General features: G+C 41.9%; 1 protein-coding gene across 1 annotated transcript in view; it reads right to left on the reverse strand.

The window, feature by feature from the left end:
- znf407 (zinc finger protein 407) overlaps positions 1-20,098 on the reverse strand; it is a 148,578-nt gene extending 128,480 nt beyond the window's left edge. The window contains exons 1-4 of the mRNA XM_023410551.2: positions 19,995-20,098; positions 17,368-18,093; positions 14,878-17,145; positions 7,000-7,114 (exon numbers count right to left, since the gene is read on the reverse strand). Coding sequence (XP_023266319.1) covers positions 7,000-7,114; positions 14,878-17,145; positions 17,368-18,025 — 3,041 coding nt within the window. The 5' untranslated portion in view covers positions 18,026-18,093; positions 19,995-20,098. The remainder of the gene's footprint in view (positions 1-6,999; positions 7,115-14,877; positions 17,146-17,367; positions 18,094-19,994) is intronic.
- Positions 20,099-20,553: the final 455 nt, after the last annotated feature.

Below are 20,553 nucleotides of genomic sequence, written 5' to 3' on the forward strand. Positions count from 1 at the left end.
CTTGGCAGCCGGCAGCTCTGCCACAACTTTGCAAACCAGCGTAATGTGTCTGTTTGCGCTGAGAAAGGACTCAGTCCGGATATCAATTAAATCAAGCGTTGTCAGTCTGATGGTCCTCTCAATGGAGGGACAGCCCATTCCCCTCTACACATCAGCTCAGCTTTGTGTCAACCATCCATCTCTCATCCTCTCTCCCGGTTGCCATCTTTATCAGCCTCAACTCACTCACTCTTTCTCTCTCTCTCTCTCTCCCTCTCTCTCTCTCTCTCTCTCTCTCTCTCTCCTCCTTCTCTCCTTTGCTCTCTCCCTCTCTGTCTCTCAAGCAGCCGGTAACTGAATGCAGAAATTACTCTCCCCTCCACCTTTAACTCCCACTAAATCTTTCCCCTTTTCCACTTTGCTGAGCAGGGATATTTTATTCCTCCATCAAATATGCATCCCATTAATTAAGTTAAATTACTCCTGACTGCCAAATATCCCCTGCCCCGATGGGTGTCAACACAGAAATGCATGACTGTGAACCTGCAATGACACGGCCCCAACACTTAAACATGAGTTACAGCCTTTTCCAGCTCCATCCATGGGCAGATTACCAGACACTTTGGGCTGCTGGAATTAAGCGCCATTCGCCTCCTTTCCCTCCACCCAGCTTTTTAATAAGTGCACAATGGATGACACTCGCACTTCTGACAATGAGAGGACTGATATTTTAATTACACCCCTTTTTTCATCTGCCTTCCTCTTCATCTTTTAATTGCTGCTGTTAATCACTCATTAACTTCCCTCTCTTTATTTTTTCTCCTACAATATACCTATGACATGATTAGCTCTATAGAACGGATTGTTCAGCAACATTTTTAAAATACTTCAGCTACTTTAAAGGATAAAGTTTCTAATTCCTTTATGGAGGACCCGGTATTGGGCTGGAGGGTGTGAACTGATTTCACTCATGTTTCTCCATCGAATGGAGCGAAATTGCCTTTGTTAGCACATATTAATCTTTAGAAGGTAAATTCAAAGTGTATAAATGCTATCAAGATAGGGTCTTTTAAGGTAAAGATCACTAACTCTTCATTTTTCTCCTCGGAGTGCTGCAAGTTAAGATTTACCAAAACAAAAAGTGATAATAAGCTAAGAAAGGCTGAGGCCACAAGAAGTTTAATGTTTTAGAAAAGATGCTACTGAGGTCATACGTGGTGCAGACAACAGCCTCTTAACTTAGAAAGTCCTCAAGAGTAGTATAACTTACCATCATAAGACTACGTGCTGTGTTGGCTCCCTAGCTTAACAACGGATCTTGCCGTGTAGCGTCTGGACCCAATGTTTTGTTTTTGTTTGTCTTTGATTAAAGGGAAATGCTTTGATTATGAAGCCCCCCCCCCCAGGCCCGTGTTCAGGGCACACTAAAGAATATGAAATTGTTATTAAAACCTAATAGGACTGATCTGCTGACAGAGATTTCTCGCTTTGTCTCTCGTGCTCAGGAGACGCTGAGTGGGGTCCCATTCAAATGCTTCAAAAGCCTCCGTTCACCAACACGAGACTGACCGAGCAAACAGACTTTATCTCCCTCAAGTACTTGTGCTGTGCAAGTTGAAACGCAAACTTAATAGCATTCAGTGCTTTTATCTGCTAAGAGTTAGGCCTATAATCTAAACTCAGCTAATGAAGGCATATGTTTGTGGTCGTCTCTACAGCCGAGAGAAATCTGCGAGGACACGTCACTTGTGAGGAAATAAAGTTTGACAATCTAGCTCCAAAACAAGTATAAAAAGTGTAAAACTGTACACTGCTGGATTTATATTGATACATTGATGCTGTCTAGAATTGATTTCTCTCTCTCCTCTCTTTTACCTCTCTTGCCTTTTTCTGTGTGTGCATGTGTGCCTGTGCATGAGTGTGTTTCTATTGCAAAAAACATTAATTTTACAAACATCAGCCCAAGGCTACTAAACACATCCAATCCATTATGCTGTGCTTTATCGTGTTATGGGGGGTAACGGGCTGTAAAGCTGTCTTGGTCATAAAGAGCGATCGCAGAGTGCCGAGTCAAACCAGAACGCCGAGCTCTCCAAGCCATACGCAGCCCTCGTTATCATCAGAACAGCTCCTTCACATACTTAACCTTTCCAGACCAGCCTTTCTGCATTATTTTCCAAATGACCTTTAGCGTTACTTATTTCATTTCCGATAATGGCACACTAAATTTAGTTAAATGCATCAGAGCAAAATGTGTTTATTTTGGTGCAGACGACTACAGTGACTGACAAGGACCATGTTCCCAGACACAAACTCTAAAGTGTCCGAGGCAGTAAACATTAATACATCTTCCTGATGGGAATAAATACCAGGCCCTGTGTCAGATGAGCACACATGAATGAGATGGATCACAACAGGTAGAAACAGGCCATACACATCTAGATATACAATAGATATATGAACATGTGGCTGCCATTTTATATCTATAAGTTCACTGGAGGGCATAACCCCCGGGTCAAAGTTAGTTCACCACCATTTTAGCTTTAGCCTAAGGTTAGGGTGTGGGGCAGGGTTAGGGTCAAACTATTTATTCATCTCATAAATAAAGATATTAATGAGATAAATTCAAATGCAAACCATGATAACTACTGTTTAAAAAGAAGTAAATAAGATTGGGAGTAGCCCGCCTTGAGTTGAGCACACCAAATCTTTTATATCCTCTTACTTTACAATCCACCGTGTGCATATTTACAGGGATCTGAAGGTTGAGAAAAAATACTAATGAAATATGCAAACACAAAAGCCGTACTGAATCTGACTTGTTGGGGGAAAATAGTCAGTGTTTACATCTGTTGTGTGTTAATGAATTCATAATTCCATTTCCTGCCAACGCATGGTGCACGCTCGTGGTCACAAACAGCTAAATGATTTAGGACAGTATCAGCTTTCAAAAGGTCTAACTCTAACATAAATATGTAGCTACCCTAGAGCTGTTGTACCACAGACACAATCCCTCAGCCTGCAAGGAGCAGTGTGTTTAACGTCCTTGCTGTATAAGCAGAGGGGGTGGGGTGAAGGGATCTTAGTGAAATCGCTAATGTACGTGATGATTAAGTGTAACTCAAATACCGAGTGTGTTGTTCGTAGGCCTGACAGGCAGTAATTTGGTGTATTATATTCTGCAGTTTTAATTGCACGCCACCAACGTGTCCCTCTGACACGTTATGAAGCGATGATGTACAATTATTTCGGGGCGGCGGGAGATCAGTGGAGTGACATTATAATCATCCTCATAGGGATCCCTCTCTTCATCTGCAACAACCATTAATGTTTAAATGGGAGGAAGGGAGTAAAAAAAAAAAACATAAAAATAGTTCTCAGGGAGTTCTAACCAGAATCTGTTTGAGGATTATAGAGAATCACGTCAGGGGAGAAGGAGAGGGGTGTAGATAGACAATAGAGGGGCTGAGTTAAGTGACGGCTTTCTCTGGATAAGCAGCAAGCTAAGATGCTTCTCCACTGTCACTGCCAGGCCTCACACTACTCATACAGGCCCGGGCATTAAGGCACATTATAGCGGATGAGCCACGCAGGGCGGAACTGATGGGCTATTCTGGGAACAGACCAGACAATCTCACAAGACAGGGGGGACATAAAAACCCTGACATGAGCCAGCCCCATCCTGTTAACAGTCAAATCACACACACAACACCCAACATGAAATCATGACTATATATACTCTCTCCAACACTAAGTCAAGAAAACTGAGACGAGGGAGGGAGAGAGGGAGGGAAAAACACAATGCAGCCTCCTCCACAGAGAAGACGAACTTTAGCACGTCGCAAACTTTCTGTGTTGTGAGCAAGCAACGGTTTTTAAGTTTTGTTCAAATTCCTGAAGTGACACTATGAAACGGGCAGCTTATGACCCATAATCATAAAATGGCAGTTCGCAAGAGAACAATCCATGTCCATGATAGTGTTAATGCTTCTAAGGCCCAGGCTGAGATATTAAACCAATGCCTCAAAGCATTTAGACTGTTTATGCATAATTTAACACCTACAACAGCACTGCTTGTCCACTGCATCTTTGGGGAGGACGAGAGAGCGGGAGGGTGGAAATGCTGAATCCAGGGCCTTTCTGGTAGATGATGGAGGAGAGGAGGAGGAGGCTCATTAAGTGGCCGAGCCCCACTGTGGACAAAACACGCCGGGAGGAAATACAAGAATCTGCCGTCTCACATGCTGGAGGATTTTTTTTAACCAATTAAATATGAGAAATCTTATCTTGCAATGTAACAGCCAATTTGTGTTTTTCTGCTGTTTTTGCAACTTAAGAGCTCTTTGTAGGCAAATTAAGACGGATCTAAAGACAAAGATAGGCAGATAGATTGGTAGAAACATAGACAAACAGATGTCTGGAGGAAGTGAAAGAAACGGCAAGGCGGAGACAGAAAGCCTATAAAGTGTTAGCGATGATGAGCGAGGCTCTGACCACCGCGCTCAGGTCTGATTGGCAGCATGGTCAAGGGTTTCAATCTGTCCTGGCCTTGCATTTGCATTTGTTAATTAAATGCCACAACAATATGATCTTTAACTATCAACAACTTCCCCTGCTCCTGAGAAGAGACCAGCGGCAGTGAGCTGAAGCCAAAGTGAGGTGGACAGCTAAGGTGCAGCACATACATTAGCTCAGTGTCAGCGGCGAGGTAATCTTCTGGTCTGAAAGTTTAACGAGGAAAACACGGCAATCGATGGCGGTGAAGAGCGATTTTTTTAAGGAAAGGATAACGAAAGAAAAAACACACACAATGTGCTGAGCCGATGCTCTACAGAAAATGGCAATAAACTAAACCCACAGAACCCCGTGCTACATGGAGGCCCAAGAGTCTAAAAGCATGAAGTAAATTAATGAAATTCAAATTTTATATTTTAACGAAGCAGCCAAAGCATAGTGCTGTGCTAATTGAAATGATAAATGGTGATTGCACACAAAAAAATCCAGGAAAACCTTTTTCTGTTTAAGTGAAATGTTGCCCCGTCATTAGTATCTGCAGGAGAATGCAGAGCTTAATCGCACTATAATCTCACTTTTCTAGGTCACCCAAAACAAAACGAGTAATCACATTACGCATTACACCTGAAACACAGTCGTCCATTAGTAACATGCTTTAGATTCAGATTAAGGGCACATCATCAAACGTGAAAAGTTTGAGGAGGGGAGCGGGTCATGTGTATGTATGGCTCTGGCCTTAATGAGGGTGTTTCTGGGGGTTTCTTTGTGTTTGCTGCTCTTTAGTCAAGAGGAGGGATGGCCTGGTGATCAGTCAGTACTGAAAGCACACACAGGGCCGATTTGTCACCAGTGGCTGGCACTGGCAGCACACAGCTCCTCCATCCACATGATTTGTGAAACCAGGGGCTGTATTTATTAGTCCCATTTAAAGGCATATTGGAGATCTGTTCCGCATGTATGTGTGTATATGTGAGTGTGTGTGTGTGTGTGTGTGTGTGTATATCTGAGTGTGTGTGTGTGTGTGCGCGCGAGCGTGTGTGTATGTAAAGCTAGGCGCTTGGTCAAAGCCCAACATATTTGCAGCACTTGGGAGAAGAGGGTTTCAGCTGGAGGGCTTGTGAAACATGAGCCTTTCCTCTCATTAAAGGAGAAGCTGTGTTTAAACCAAAGCTTGTTTGCTCCTGCTGTAATATGTTTGCGAACATCAGCGGGAGCAAATAAACACATTCGCTCTGCTCGGCTTTAGAAGAACAAAATAAGCCTGTGACTGAACTAAATGGAACGGTTTACACAGAATTACACAGAGGGAGAAACTAATAACTCTACATATGTCTTCATCTTAGCGAGTGGGTAGCAGCAAAAGCTCAATGGCACAAAGCTGGAAATCCCACAATTTGCTCTATTCCCCGACTGCATGTTAAACAGCTTAACACGTCCATTTGAACATGGCAAGGCAGTGAGGAGGTCTACCACGGGAATGGAACAATCCGAACACAACATATGGTCTACATGTAGGGGGTACGAGGTAGTGGGATAATAATTGTGCTCGTGCACTACTGGGTATTTATAGGCTTGTGGTAACGTACATAAACTTCCAATTAAGATTATTTGTACAGCTGAAACCATGAAGAAGGAAAAATAAACTCCATTTTGTTTACCTTTAATTCATGAGGAAAGTTGAGTAGGAGCAATACATTTGTCATTTTAAGAAGGGCCTGGTAGCAGTTAAAGGTTAGAGAAAGTTTATTCACACATTAAGGTGAGACTATTACTAAAATCTTTGAATTAGTTTTTAGTCTGTACAGCCCTTTTTTCCCCCCATTTTCTGGTCTGAATAAATATTAGCATGTGTTTAGTGTTTCGACCAGAAAATTAAAAAGGTGCCAAAAGGACACAAAGGTTCTCTGAAAACATAATGAAATTCTTTGGATTAGCAGCACATTTAGGCAGCGTAAGGGAAGGTTTTATTCATTTATTTATTTATTTTACAGATCGAAATCTCTCACAATTTTAAAAAAAGAATCTACCTCAGATTAGTAGCAAACCCATCCCACCTCTCTTACTGCATTCAGACGGGGTTAAATTGGTTTGAATCATAAATAAGCTTGAAACAAATGCTACTTAAAATTGGCTGTAGGAGGAACACATCGTTCGCTGGCTCTCACTGTCTTCAATTTCAACTCTCAACTCAAAAACTGTGCCAGCTGTTCTGGAGACCGGAGCAAATTCCTCCTAAACCCACCGTTTCCAGTGCTTACACAGGCAGCAGGAAATGTCATCATCTAAATGTTAATTAATTGGTCCCTGAACTCAATCAGGCTGCATCAATTGTCAGGTGGCTGTTTTTAGACTTCTAAGAATATCAGTCGAACACACGTGTGCGCGCGCACACACACACACTCACACACGCTTAAAGACTAGGAGCACACTAGTTATTTACTGAAGGACGGAGAGTTACAAAGTGTCTTCAGTCACTTTTAAAAGCTGTTTATCCTTGTAACTCACCCACAGATGTCACATTTGTACTCTCGCATGCCCAGGTGTCTCTTCACGTGGTTCCTGGCGTCTCCCAGCTGAGCTGTTGCGAAGTTGCAGATCTTACACCTGAAGGGCTTAGATCCTGCAAAACAAAGTATGGAGAGTTCACATGCCGCAACAATATTGTGTTTGAAAGAGAAAAGTTGCAAGTTTGATAAAACATGACATGTACAACAGCTGGGCAGAAATTAAATTTTACATTACAGATCATTTTTCAATGCCAGGCTTGTAAGTCTGTTATAAGTCCTGTGCTAGGACTTCAACCTACTTCGAAGCCACAAAATGACTTCAGAATTATAAAAACACATGCCCTTACTCCCCATAAAAACTACAGTCACACTCCAAGTGCCAGGCATCTCTTCTTTCACTCTCTATCTATCCTTGTCACTCTCCTTCATCTCTTACCTACTCTTCCTTTGCCTGTGGATGCGTAAATTGGATTCCAAAGGTCAGGGCGAATACGTAAATCAATTCTGTGTGCACTCACTACCTCCCGTTCCATCATTAAAGCGCTAATCACTCTGGCGGGCTTCACAGGGAGGTTTCTCCCTAATTATTGTCATTAATAAGTCCAGAGGGCGGGGTAGCGTTTGAGAGAGTGGCAAAGCTTCTGCCTGCCATCCGTCATTTAAGAGCAGAGCTGCGAGGGCTGATGCCTGCGCTGTCGGTGTGACGCACAAACATCTTCAGGCTTAAAACGGGGAACCAGGTCCTTTACAACAAATACATAGGAAGTATGTTTATACAAAAAAAACATGAGTTATACACATGACTGTCCAAACAAAACGCAACTCTAAATTTAACAAAATAATTTAAACTTACTAAATTTATTACTAAAATTAAACATAAGCATGTGGCAAAATAAAATGGAAACTATCCCTTGCTCTGGTTGCCTGAGCCAGATTTAGGCCAGTATCACACGGTGCGACACTACAATCTAAGTGGCAGCCTGGTATGATACCCACATACGCATCTTTGAGCAAACTCTCACCCTCTCCCAGTGAATATCCCAAGACGTTCTACAATATTTATTCCAGGGGCAGCCGCTGATTTGATTAAGCACTTTGTGTAGATTACTAATTCGTTCATGCACGGTTCACTTGCTGTGAGCTGGAAGTACGACACATCGAATTTTGAGCCAGTAACAAAGATTGAAAGGCAAGTCTGTGCTAACAAGGCCCATAAACACAGGGGGCGGGTGGGGGTCCACACATGGGCAACAGCAAAGCCAGCCTCTGCATTTACATGTCCCTACAGTATATTACACACACACACACACACACACACACACACACACACACACACAAACATCACTACACACAGTTACAAAGGCACACACACTAGAGCAAATAAAGGCAGATAAACAAATAAAACCCCTATACATAACTGCAAACTTCACACCAAAATGTGCAAACACCTTCACACACACACACACTATCACACGACAAAATCATCAACACCCGTACAAAAAAAAAAAAGAAACAACAAAAAGTCAGACATACACATTCACACCACACCCACCATCACACCTACACATACCTACATCTAAATTCAGAACCCCACCTCACACCTATGTATGTGCATGCAGACACACACATTAAATTCACAAGACATAATCACCCATGGACAAACAGAAGGAGAGACAATAATTCTCTCTCCTTCTCACTCACACACACGTCCTAAAGTTGAGGTGAGAGAGAGGCGTGTGGGGAGCTGATTTGTCCAGATGGCTGGCTGAGTATGAGACATGGCAGAGAGGAGAGAGATGTAACGTCCCTCAGTTCTCACATCTTATCACATTAATACTCCACCACTCCACTTAAACAGCCTCCGTGAAACTGAAATTGACCATCAATGCAGTGTCATGTTAAATTAATATTGCCATCCACATAGGGGCGATGGTTCCTTCACATCCCAGATGAGACAGGGGATGACTAATTCATTTCCTGAGAGGAGAGGAGAACCTCATGCAATGTTTCACCACACACACACACACACATACACATACACACACACACACACACACACACACACACACACACACACACACACACACACACACACAAATGTGATAACTTGTACATGCCATACAACCTTCAGGTTCGGAGAAAGAGAATAATACATGATAATTTTATATAAATAAATGCCTTCATTATATTTATTTCTACAACCAGCTAATATACACTGTTAGCACTTGAGTGTGTCCCAATTTCCACCATGGGTTGGCTGCAGCCCTACCACAGTTTGTGCAGCAAACATTGTAATAATCTGTCACACTCTGGGTCACAGATGTCCAGTCAAAATGTATTTTTATCACTCACATTGTTTTCGATTATTATAGCCAGCTAAGAGATCTATTTTACATTACAGTGAATGGATTAGAATGCTGATAATGTACTGCCATAAATCACAGAAATATTAAACATGAATCTTTTTAGGGATATTTGAGTTGTGCACATTGGCAACCAGTGAAAAGATACTGTAACTACATGTTAGTGTATTTTTAGAGGGGAAGAGAAGAGGAGAAAAGTGCCTCTTCCTCCTGCAGTGGCAGCTAAACACAGAGTTTGATGGCATCTGTGGAATAGTAGGCAGGAAATAAAAACAACAAAAGCTTTTAAAATCTGCAGCTGGATTACAGAGATACTCCAGTGATAAAACAAAGTGGTTGATTCACCAAAGACACATTAAAAAAAAAAGGATGACAAAATTGAAGCAGCAGGGTCCGAAAGATTCTGAATTTTAGTCCTTAATGTGCTTGAAGCTCCAAAAGCATTGGATCTTTAATTTTCCCATAATGCAACATCATTCATTAACCCCCTGCTGCCTAAATGCTCACTTCTTTGAAAACAACCTTCTATTAAACATTTTAGTCTCAAGCCCAGTTGGAGATGAACCCGACGGCACCAACATTTTTTCAAACTTTGAAAGTTTCCTCCACAGCCACAGGAGACATTATGCAACTGTTTTCACAGGCTGATGTACAAACTGAACTTCGTGTGGTAGAGAAAGGCAACAGATTCATAATGGTAAACACCTGAACTACATGAAACACTTAAGGCTGCCAGATTTATGGAGGTTGGGTGTCTTCACTACTGATGGCCCATTGTTAGAACAATGAAACGCATTTTTTCTGAAGGACGGCTTTGGGTAATGCAGCTTAAATATCTGTATGTAGTGCTGCAATGGAAAAGGCCAGAAAACTGAAGTCTCTAATTGGCTAAAGACAACTAAAACCACACCTCTTTCCCTCAGGTTAAAAAACCGCCAAACACCTGTTAACATTAAGACAAGTAATAAATAGTAGTGAAAGACCAGGATTTGCAAATTTATAACCTAAACAGCACAAACCAAAAATTTATTTTTGGAAAGTCCCATAAATATACAGTACATATGACATAACAGTAAAAATGAAATGTTTAAAAGTGATAAGCACCATCAAACTGATTTACTGTATGTCACTGTCAGTGTCCTACAAACAGGCATGATGTACTATAAGTCTTTGTCAACGAGAAAACCTTTCTGTCCTGGTCTTTCATTAACACGGTCTCTAATGTTTCTAATGTACCTCTGGATCCACAGTCTGCAGAACAATGTCTGGCAAGATATTAGGGCATGATGGTGTTCGTACTGCAGCTGAACAGTTATTAGTGGAAGCCCCATTCGTTAATGATGGCAAGTGAGCTGAAAATCATGTCTCTGTATAACTTGAGGAGGAATTGCAGGCCAGTGTCTGTGGGGTGTCTGGAGAGGGTGAACAGTGCCAATGGTGGAAACTGCTCTAGTGATGGAGTTAAAAGCTGCTGTTCAAAGTTCTGGTCACCACAGTCGTCCCTGGTGTTTACCCTATCCGCCATCCTCTGGAGAGTCTGTCTGAGAGAATTGTTGCTAAGTTTGACCAGCCCTGTTCTCATCTCACCAACAGTTCTCCTGAGAGATGAGTTGTCCCCCAGTGCCTTCTTGTTGTCCTGTGCCAGCTCATTCAAAGACTTCTGAAGCCTGGAAACTTCCCTCTGAACACACTGTTTCACCAGTTCCTCCAATGGCTGCATGGTGACCGCTGCAGCAGGAGGCATTGTATGGAGAAACAGAAGGTAAATCTAGAGCTGTAAATACTTGTCTTGTACCAATCTACTTCCTATTTTCACTTTGACTCAGCTTTCAGCGTTTCATATGCATGCTCTTCCTCCTCTGATCCTTACATGTTTTTCAGCCATAAATATTCCATGCACTGAATAGTTCGATGGAGAGTGATAGTGATGGTTAGTATAGACGTCATGCAGATGAATCGACATCTCATTCTTCATCGTTAAAAAACCCTTTGGCATCATATTTTCATTCTGAATGTGCTTTTTTTGTCTGTTTTGTCCCATTTGGGTCTGGGGGCTAGTTGCAAAATTGACTTGGGCTTAGCAATAGTCAATAATAATCAGTGCTTTTTTAAATACTTCTGCAAATGATAAAAGATCAAATCCTGTGGGAAAACACCAAATAACTTCAATGATATAAGGATCTAAGAAGTTTCTATATCAAACTCCTGTATTGGTTAAACTGTGCTCATTACCATACATTATGTTCAAAAGTTATACGTGTTGAAATTCCAAAAAATCCTGCCATAAGGCAGGCAGGGAGAATGCTTCCCATTTTACTTTTCAGTTATTTCAACAAACACATATCACATCCTGCGTGAACATGCATGCATGGCATGTGTGTCCATTATGTTGAGGCTCAGTCTGAGGTCAGACAGCTCACTCCAGTGAAAAAGTGACCAATTTACCTCAAAATGCAAATTCCAGCTGTACCCTCATTGGCAAAATGCAAGCATGTGTATGCGTTTCCTTTAAGGGACAAATTGACAAATCTGTGTGCAGCCTCCCACCACCGTCTCCTGATTTCACTGATTAATCAAGTGAATAAAAACTAGGTCTTAATTAAAAGGATGTGGACATGCTCCCAGCCCCGAAACTGGCAGACCCCCACCGTGCTCCTCCAGAGCCCCACAAACAAACTCCCAGAATAAACGACCACCATATAAAAGGTGAATAATTCACTGTAATGAGGGAACTTAGCAATAACAACAACTTGCATATGTTGTCAAAAAATAAAGAGAAATAGGTGCTTCCGACAAATAAGAACAGCATAAATGAAAGTGGAGATGTAATCTTATAAACAAGAACGTAACTCAATTGAATAAAAAGAAGTAAACCTAAAAAACAAACTGTTCATCATTTGAAACCTGAGAACGTGCCCTTGACTTGAAGCCATCTGTTGGGACCTCAGCGTCACAGCTTTCATTTTCTTAAGTAACACTAAGGAAGTGACCTCAAAAACTCAAGAATTATGACACAGGGTAAAATCATGAATACATATAGACTAACCGTTAATAAGAAGAAAGTGGGAGCTCAACATTAATCATCAGGATTTTAACCTCCAATTCTTATAGCTTTAAGCAAACTGATTTGAGCAGTAAGCAGTCTGACTTTGGCGCACAAGGTGACTGGCATACGTATCATAAAAAACGGACAAAAACATTCGAGTTTCTTTTGAGTTACATTGTTCCTCTGCCCCAGCAAATACATTGCTTTTCCTACTTATACTACAGAAGTAACAACATATCAAGGTACTTTACAGCAGCACATTTTAGCCCATTGCAGTTATGGCCATATGTTGAAATAATGGAGTGAAATCAGCACTTTGTTTAAAGTTCTTGACCAGTATTCAGTGAGGCCATGTAGGGAATATTATCTCTGGGTTTTCTGACAAGAACTACATGACAAACCAATAATACCTGCACAAACCATCCACTGTCAGTGAGTCCAAAAGTGGAAACAATCCCATTTTATCTCCCATTCAACAGACGCTTCATACAAACACAAAGACACATACACTCATGTACACATGTGGTAAGCACAGAGCATAGACTTCAATTAAAGTCCCATTAAAGTTTGGGCTGAAAGGGGGATGGACCATAGAAGGCAACGAAGGGCATTTATTGATGGCGCCCTCACATCTCGTTCCTGCATTAAGTTGATTTTAAAAGCAATTAATACACATGGTCAGGGAAAAGTAATGGAGCGCCCTACGTTCTTAACCTGCCGGACATTTCGCAGTCGAAGCCCTGAACAACGCAGCCCTGCTTTGCATTATAAATGACAAGATAAATTTTAATGGATTGAGGATAATCAGCTAGCCATGAAGGCTGACATATACACACATTCACTAGGCATACAAGTGCTCACACACATATACACAAACATGGACGTACAGACACAAGGGAAATTAAAGGCTTTGAATACGTCTGCATTGATTATTTTAAATTATTAGCCCACCTCTCTTTGGACCTGCAATGCTTTTAGCCTAAGCTTTAACACATTTACAGAGACTTATTGACTATAATTACAACTGAGTCTTGGTAATGGACACATCAATTATGAGTCGCACATGTCTCTGACCAAGCGTTGCTCAGGGAATCCCAATCTGGGGTCCATTAGCGTCTCTCCTGCTGGTCTGAAGCTCAATCAATCTTTACCTTCATCTCTACTGAAACAGCTATTACCTGGCTGCAGTAGATAGTAGCTTTAACATTAGCCTGAGCTGCCAAAGAAGAGGCTGTATCTCCACACTCAATACAGTTGTACCTAAAAACAGAGGCCTAATAGCTGAGCAGCTACACAAAGTGATTACACCTTTCCTTTTATGATTTTTAGTCAAACTCAATGTATTCAAGTGCTCATAAAACGCCTCATAAGAACACCAAACCAGATCGATATCAGCTACAGGAGGTTCAATAATTTACCCAGCAACTGTAAAGTTGTAAAATTATATCTAAGTAAATATATTTTTATTATTTCTTTTTTTTTTTTTATCAAAATCTTATTTTTAGTCCATATAAGTTTATTAATTGCATCACACTGCATCTACAATATATCTAACCAATTTGCTAGTTCAAATACAGTGTTTGCCATTAAGTACCTAGACTGTGGTGACTGGCACCAGTCTAAATGGTTTCAAAATGAACCAAAAATATTTTTTTTACACCTCTCCTATACATTGATTAATTTGTGGCGGTCAACCACAATATCAACACTGACCATGGTTTTATTGATTGTATTTTTTTTTATATTTCAAATGGGTTAAATTATTATTAAACTGTAAGCTGTGGGCAGCACATTGATTTGCCTCCTTGCCCCGTTCTCTCTCTCTCTCACAAACATATAGACAACGGACACGTCTGTCATACTTGGACTGGCCATTGGAAGCACTGGTATTAAACTCACCACATTAGTGGGCCAGTGGACCGTCAAGATTTGCTACGTGCAGGGACAGGGCTCACTGGCCAATCACAATGTGTTATCGACCCTCACCGACCCAAGTCAGTAATGGTTGTTATTTGTTTGACACAACATGAAGCAATGGAGCTGTATATACTGCTGTTATTTGCTACAAATTTTTACAGAGGAGCACCTTACTGTATATACGCTATTATTTAATACTGTAATTAATTTAAGGGAGCGCCACCCACCCTACAAATACAGTCTGGTTCTAATGGAAAATATTTGCAGGGAGATAAAATATTACATATTAAAATATATAATTATGAATATCTTCCTAATAGTGTCTTGTCATGTAGTGTTTTTAACAAATTTGTAGTGGATTATAGGGTTAAGATGCTCCTTTAATTCATCTTCTTTATTTAATATCATATGTAAAATGAGTGGTGATAGCTTTGGCCAGCTTTTGCATGGAGTACATAGTGCACTGGTGTCCATATAGACAGTACGTGTGTGAGACCCAGAGAGTAGGAGAAGGAAAGAGTGTGTGAGTAAACAGAAGCAGCGTACATACCTGTGTGTGTACGGATGTGTGCCAGGAAAGCCATTGAGTTGCTGCTCTTGCACACCTTGCCACAGTATTTGCACACGCTGCCCTGGTTCTCCTCACGCTCACGGTTGATCTGCTCCGTGTCCTCCAACACGTACTTGTTGACCTCCCTGAGGAGCTCCTCATGCTTCTCCTTAATGTGAACAAACAGATCCTGCTCCGTTTCGAAGCGGTCCGTGCACTTCACACACTTGAAGCTCGCTCCCCCTTCAGGCAGCTCCTCCACGCTATTCTGCTCGTTGCGTAGGTGGGCAGCGCTGGTCAGGTGTTGGTGCAGGTTGCTTTCGGTGTAGAACGATTTACCGCACACCAGGCAGTGGAAATGCTTCTCCTTGGATGGATGCTTCATTGAGATGTGGACGTTGAGACCACTGATGCCGTCTGCCATGAAGCCACAGTCCTCGCAACGTATGCGACAGCTGCTTCCTTTGGCTTCTTCTCTCACCTTCACTTCCTTGGGCTTGAGCTTCTTAACATATGGAGAGCTGGGGGCTGGGTGGCCAGAAGGCACTGGTGAGCCTCCAGTCAGACATATCACAGTAGCCTCGCCTTCCAGAGATAGACCTTCCTGCATTGCCTGCTCCTGCTCAGCAAGGGCCTTCATGGATACAATGCAGGCATCAAAGGGAAGGGCTTTGGACATTTGTGTATCTGAATGAGAGCTGTCACTTTTTGCTTCTACAATCACCACATCTGCATTTAAGTGTTCATCGTCTGCCTGTTTACCCCCTTCCTCCTGGCTCTCTTGCTGTGCAGACTGGTCAACTGCAGGCTGAAGGTCTGCTGGAGCCTGCTGGGGTTCAGACAGTACTGTAAGGCTAATAGTCTGGTCGGTTGGATCTGATTCGCCACCAGAGTTAGATGTAATATTCTCTGCTTGCTTCTCATCTGCACTACCAGTGACCCTAACCACAGCATCGACAGGTCCTGTCGTGACGGAGGGTGCATCTGTATTCTGACTTTCCATAGCTTGACTGTCGTCAGAACAAGATTCAGACTCTTTTGTGGGGCTAGGTGGTTCACATTCAGGTTTAGAGTTTTCCCCACCGAGCTCAATGACCTGCTTCAGCTTCAACGGAAGTGCCAAAGCTCTTTGTCCCTCACCCCCCACCGGCTCCAAGTATTTCTGGCTCTTCTGTTTGTGTTTCTCTGTGTTTGCGTGGCGAGACATTTCCCTGCTAGTTACGGCATAGTAGCTACATGCTAGACAGACATACTCAAAATCTTTGGTGTGCTTTCTCTTGACGTGGAGATGGAGGGAAGGGATTGATTGAGCAACAAAATCGCAGTGGCTACAAGCATTAACAGAGTCATATTTACTTTTTTTCTGGCTTGTGTCTGACTGACTCGGCTCTTCACTGCTCTGTTCTTTAGAGGCTGTGCTGTTGTATTCCTGCTCTTTGTCGGTGGTCTGTGAGGCTGCATTTGGTTCCTCGGCTTGTATACTTGCGGGTTCTTGCGGTGACGCACTTGTGTGATTGTTAACTGGGTTTTTATTGGCACACTCTTGTGTACGTCTAACATGTTTCTTCGTGATACAGTGACGATCCATGTCTCCTTTAGTGACGCAGCTGTAGTTGCACAGAGTGCAGCTGTATCCATACTCCTTGCTGTGTTTACGGCGAACATGAACACTGAGGTTGGTGGCATTGGACACAACCAGGCCACAGTATCCACAAGTGGTCGTGGACCCCTGCTTCGGTCTTCCTCTTTTCTTTCTTGGGGGTTCAAGCTCTAAATCTTCCACCTCCACCAACACAGCTTTAGCAGCCTCCACTGCGTCTTCAGTTTCCTGGTCTCCTTCTGTCAAAGTAGCTACCCCTTCTCCATCAGCCCTATCAGCCCTACCAGTGTCATCATCTATATTTGCACCATCCTCAGCACTGTCTCTGTTTACACACTCAACGTAGACTTCAAATGAGGAAGATTCCCCACTTTTCCTCCCTTTCTGCTGCTGCATGTGGCTATCTGAGGACAGGTGAGTATCCATCCACTCGGGAGTGGCCGAAAAAAAGTTACACAATTTGCAGCGGTACCACTCCTTGTCCACGTGTTTGACTCGAGCGTGGCTCTCTAGCAGCGCAGGGGTACTGACCCTAAAATCACAGTGTGCACACTTCAGCTGGAACCTGCTGTGCGGATGTTTGGGCGCCACTCGTGTTGGAGTAGCCTTCACAGAGTTGCCAGAATCCTCGGTTTCCTCTTCATCATCCATGTTCTCATCAGCATCAACTAAAAGACATTTCATAGAAACACTTTAAGTCTTTTCAACCGTCCAATTTAAGACATCAGGTAAAATACATATCTGCAGTCATAACTTATAATATACTATATATACTAATAAATGCAGAACAAGAAAAAATATACTTGTCTCAAAGGAAAAAATATTACAAATATTATATTCGGAGGAAATTCGCCCAAAAACGACTGGTAATCAATTACTAAAATACTCACATGTGTATGGGGTGTCTTTGGTGTGGTATCTCTGAATATGAACATCTAAAGGAGCCTTGTCCCTAAATTCCTGCCCACAGTAGTTGCAAGAGTGAATCATCTTAGGTTTGGGGGTTCGCTTGCTTACTCTTCTTTCTTGGGTAGGGATCCCCTCCTCTTGATCTGCCTGCTGTTTGTCAAATACGCTTTGCTTTTTAGTTAAACTCTTTGTGTTCGTGCCATTGTCACTGGCTGCTGATCTCAATTCCAAAAAATCCGACTCCTGGTTTTGTTTAACCTCAGCACCACTTTCTGTCTCCATGTCTTCCTCCTGTTGGTTTTCAGGTGGACTGACATCACTGATATTTTCACTTTTTGCAGCTGGCTTTGCAGTTTTATCACTGTCCTTTGAGTTCTTTCCATGCTTTCGTGCATAGTGAATCTTCAGTGACCTTGGGCATTTGGCTGAGAAGCCACAAATGGTGCAGAGGTTATCCCCATCTTCAGGTATGGAGTCTGGCTGCAGCTTCTCAGCGAGTTCCTCGTCTGCTTCATCGGGCTCAGCAGTCCTGCGGGGTGAACTGGGTATTTTACCTTCCTCCATTTCCACATCGTCTGGCTGCACCTTCCCACCGGTGTCACTTTCAGCCTCCTTTGGTGATATCAATGTTTTATCCATATCATATCCTGCGATAATTACATCTAACAGTGCAGTCGACTGTTATCATCAATGCCGGATCAAGCTTCCTGGGGAAAAAACAAAAAAACAAAAAAAAGTTTTTTAATCTGAAACACAATTCAGTGAATAAAAGAAAATTCTGTAAACAAGTTAAGTGCATTAGCCACAAATTGGGCAATTAAACACAAGCTTCTCATACGTGATCAATCCTTCAGCAACACTGTCATACCAAACACGAGTAAATGTCGCCATCTAGTGCTTCCAGACACAAATTGTTGCCAGCATGAGAGCAGTGGGTTGCTGCTTATTAGATGAGCAAAACACATGGCCACTGTAGTCACACTCATTAAATGGACTATACATGTTAATGCTGGTTTAAGATGCATCACTAAAAGCCTGTAAAGTGCAGCTTAACATTTAAATATGAATAACCATAATTCAAATGTGTTGCACAGCTCCAATAGTTTCAACATTTGTTTTTTTAGTGGCAAAGATGCAATGTAATTTTACAGTGGCTGAGAGAGTGTTTTTGGTTTCTTTGTATTTTCAAGTTTCATTTAGCCACATATTGTCGTTAAACTTATGTGTTCCTTAATGTGCCTGTGTTTAAGTAATCTGCAGCTGTTTTTTCTAAATGTGATATGTGTTGTCAAAGTGATGACAATTCTTTATTTTCTTGTGCTTCGTGTTTGATTTCTTAAACACAAGCTCTCTCAAACACCATGTAATACAGTTTGAACAAAATATAGGGGTCGTTTTGAGCAATTAATATGTTGCAGTCATTTTCTGCGATGCATACTTGTCACAAAAGGAAATATATTAATGCTTAAAATCCATTATTGTCTAGATTTTGTCATTTTAAAATTTGTAAGGATTTAAGTGACTTTGTGACTCTTTTACCAAAATTCACGAGTTCTATTAAGCCTCTTCGTACTCGCAAATCTAAATGCGATACCAATAATAAAAATGATCTTAGAAGTTCTGATCGGTTCAGACAGGTTCAGGAAGTACCAATGGGTACTTCATGAATGAGCTCATTGTGCTCACTACCGCCATCTACAGTGTGTTATGGTAGAACACGACTGCAGGCTTAACAGAGGGAGCAACATACCAAGACGTAATTTTCAGTAATGTGCTATTTATTTGATCCAAAGTTCTATGTATGGCAAAATGAAGAGTGGCTTCTGTGTGACCTATAACGTGTTATGTGTAATTCATGTTTCCAAGATTATAATTGTGAGTTTGGTATCAGGTTCCCGCTAGAAGGCAGAGAAACGACCATTATCTGAACAGAAGGCAAAGGGATCAGTTGGGATAGCATTCAGACATGGACAACAAACACTGGGTCTGCCTCTGGCAGAGCTCCGTGTCTATTTAGCAAGACTACGAACACAACTTAGCCACACTGTCAACTTGCTAACTCTATCTGGGTGAATTTCCAGCGGTTTAACACCAACTGCCAAGCGTAAGACATTAGCTTAAAAGTAATGTTAAGTTAGCCGAACAGGTTTTAGACTGCACGTAGGAAACTGCAGCGACAACGCAAAACATCCGTGTTGCAATGTAAAACACTGTGTGAAAACTCTTTGCATGCCGTTAATGACTGTTTCACTGGGGATCAAATTGGGTTAACTTGTTGTCAGTAGTGCTGTTGGTTACCGTGGCTAACATGCTAACTAGCAACATGGTTCCTCAATGTACTTTGAGATACGCACAGCGTGTCCAATTAAATTACTAGATCAGCCGCATAGTCCAATCACAGCAGGATAAAGGCGGGTCTAAATCGCTACAAGGCTTGGAAAACGACGGCAGCACAGAGGCCCAAAAAGGAGGCTAACATCGACCTCTAAAACAGTGGTCTATATTACCGAAACAGTGCACGAAAACAACCCAGAGAGTCGTATACCGTTTCAATAAAAGCAACTCGGTTAATAATTAAGCAATGCCGTCAAATCTTAAGTAAACTTACCTCTTGTTATACGACTATTTTCACCGTCCGCGCTTTTTGCTGCTAGACACAAATGGCGTACCGTAGCGCGAACCATGCGTCACACGAGAGGGCGGTTTTCCTGCCCGCGGCTTCTTTTTTTCTATATCAGCTGATTTGGTCAAATGCTGCATTCATGTTCCTTGGGAAAAACGAAAATAAACACACATAAAGTAACTGCAACATATGTCACAATGTCACAAATCTGTGTCATTTGAAGATTCATTGGAAAAACGCCAAGGTTGAAATTTTTAAGATTTGGTTGTTGCTGCTTAACACTGTAACTCTACAAAACATCTAATCTGGATTTGATGCATTTAAGGACATATTTTACACATAGGTTTGACAGTGAACAAAGCCACTGTACGTGACCAGCCATGTGAAGCTCTAAGCATAACACTAACATTAATTTTGTGCATTTCAGTTTAAAATTACACACAAAATACACACACACATTGACTGACATTACGGTTCATATGAGTGGGTCGCATCAGGAGCATTTACACAGGGGGAACATTTTAATGTGAATGTAACACTTCAC

The sequence above is a fragment of the Seriola lalandi genome, unplaced genomic scaffold, assembly GCF_002814215.2.
Source record: "Seriola lalandi dorsalis isolate HSWRI2012SDOR001 ecotype SW California unplaced genomic scaffold, Sedor1 jcf7180002054425, whole genome shotgun sequence".
NCBI lineage: Eukaryota > Metazoa > Chordata > Actinopteri > Carangiformes > Carangidae > Seriola > Seriola lalandi.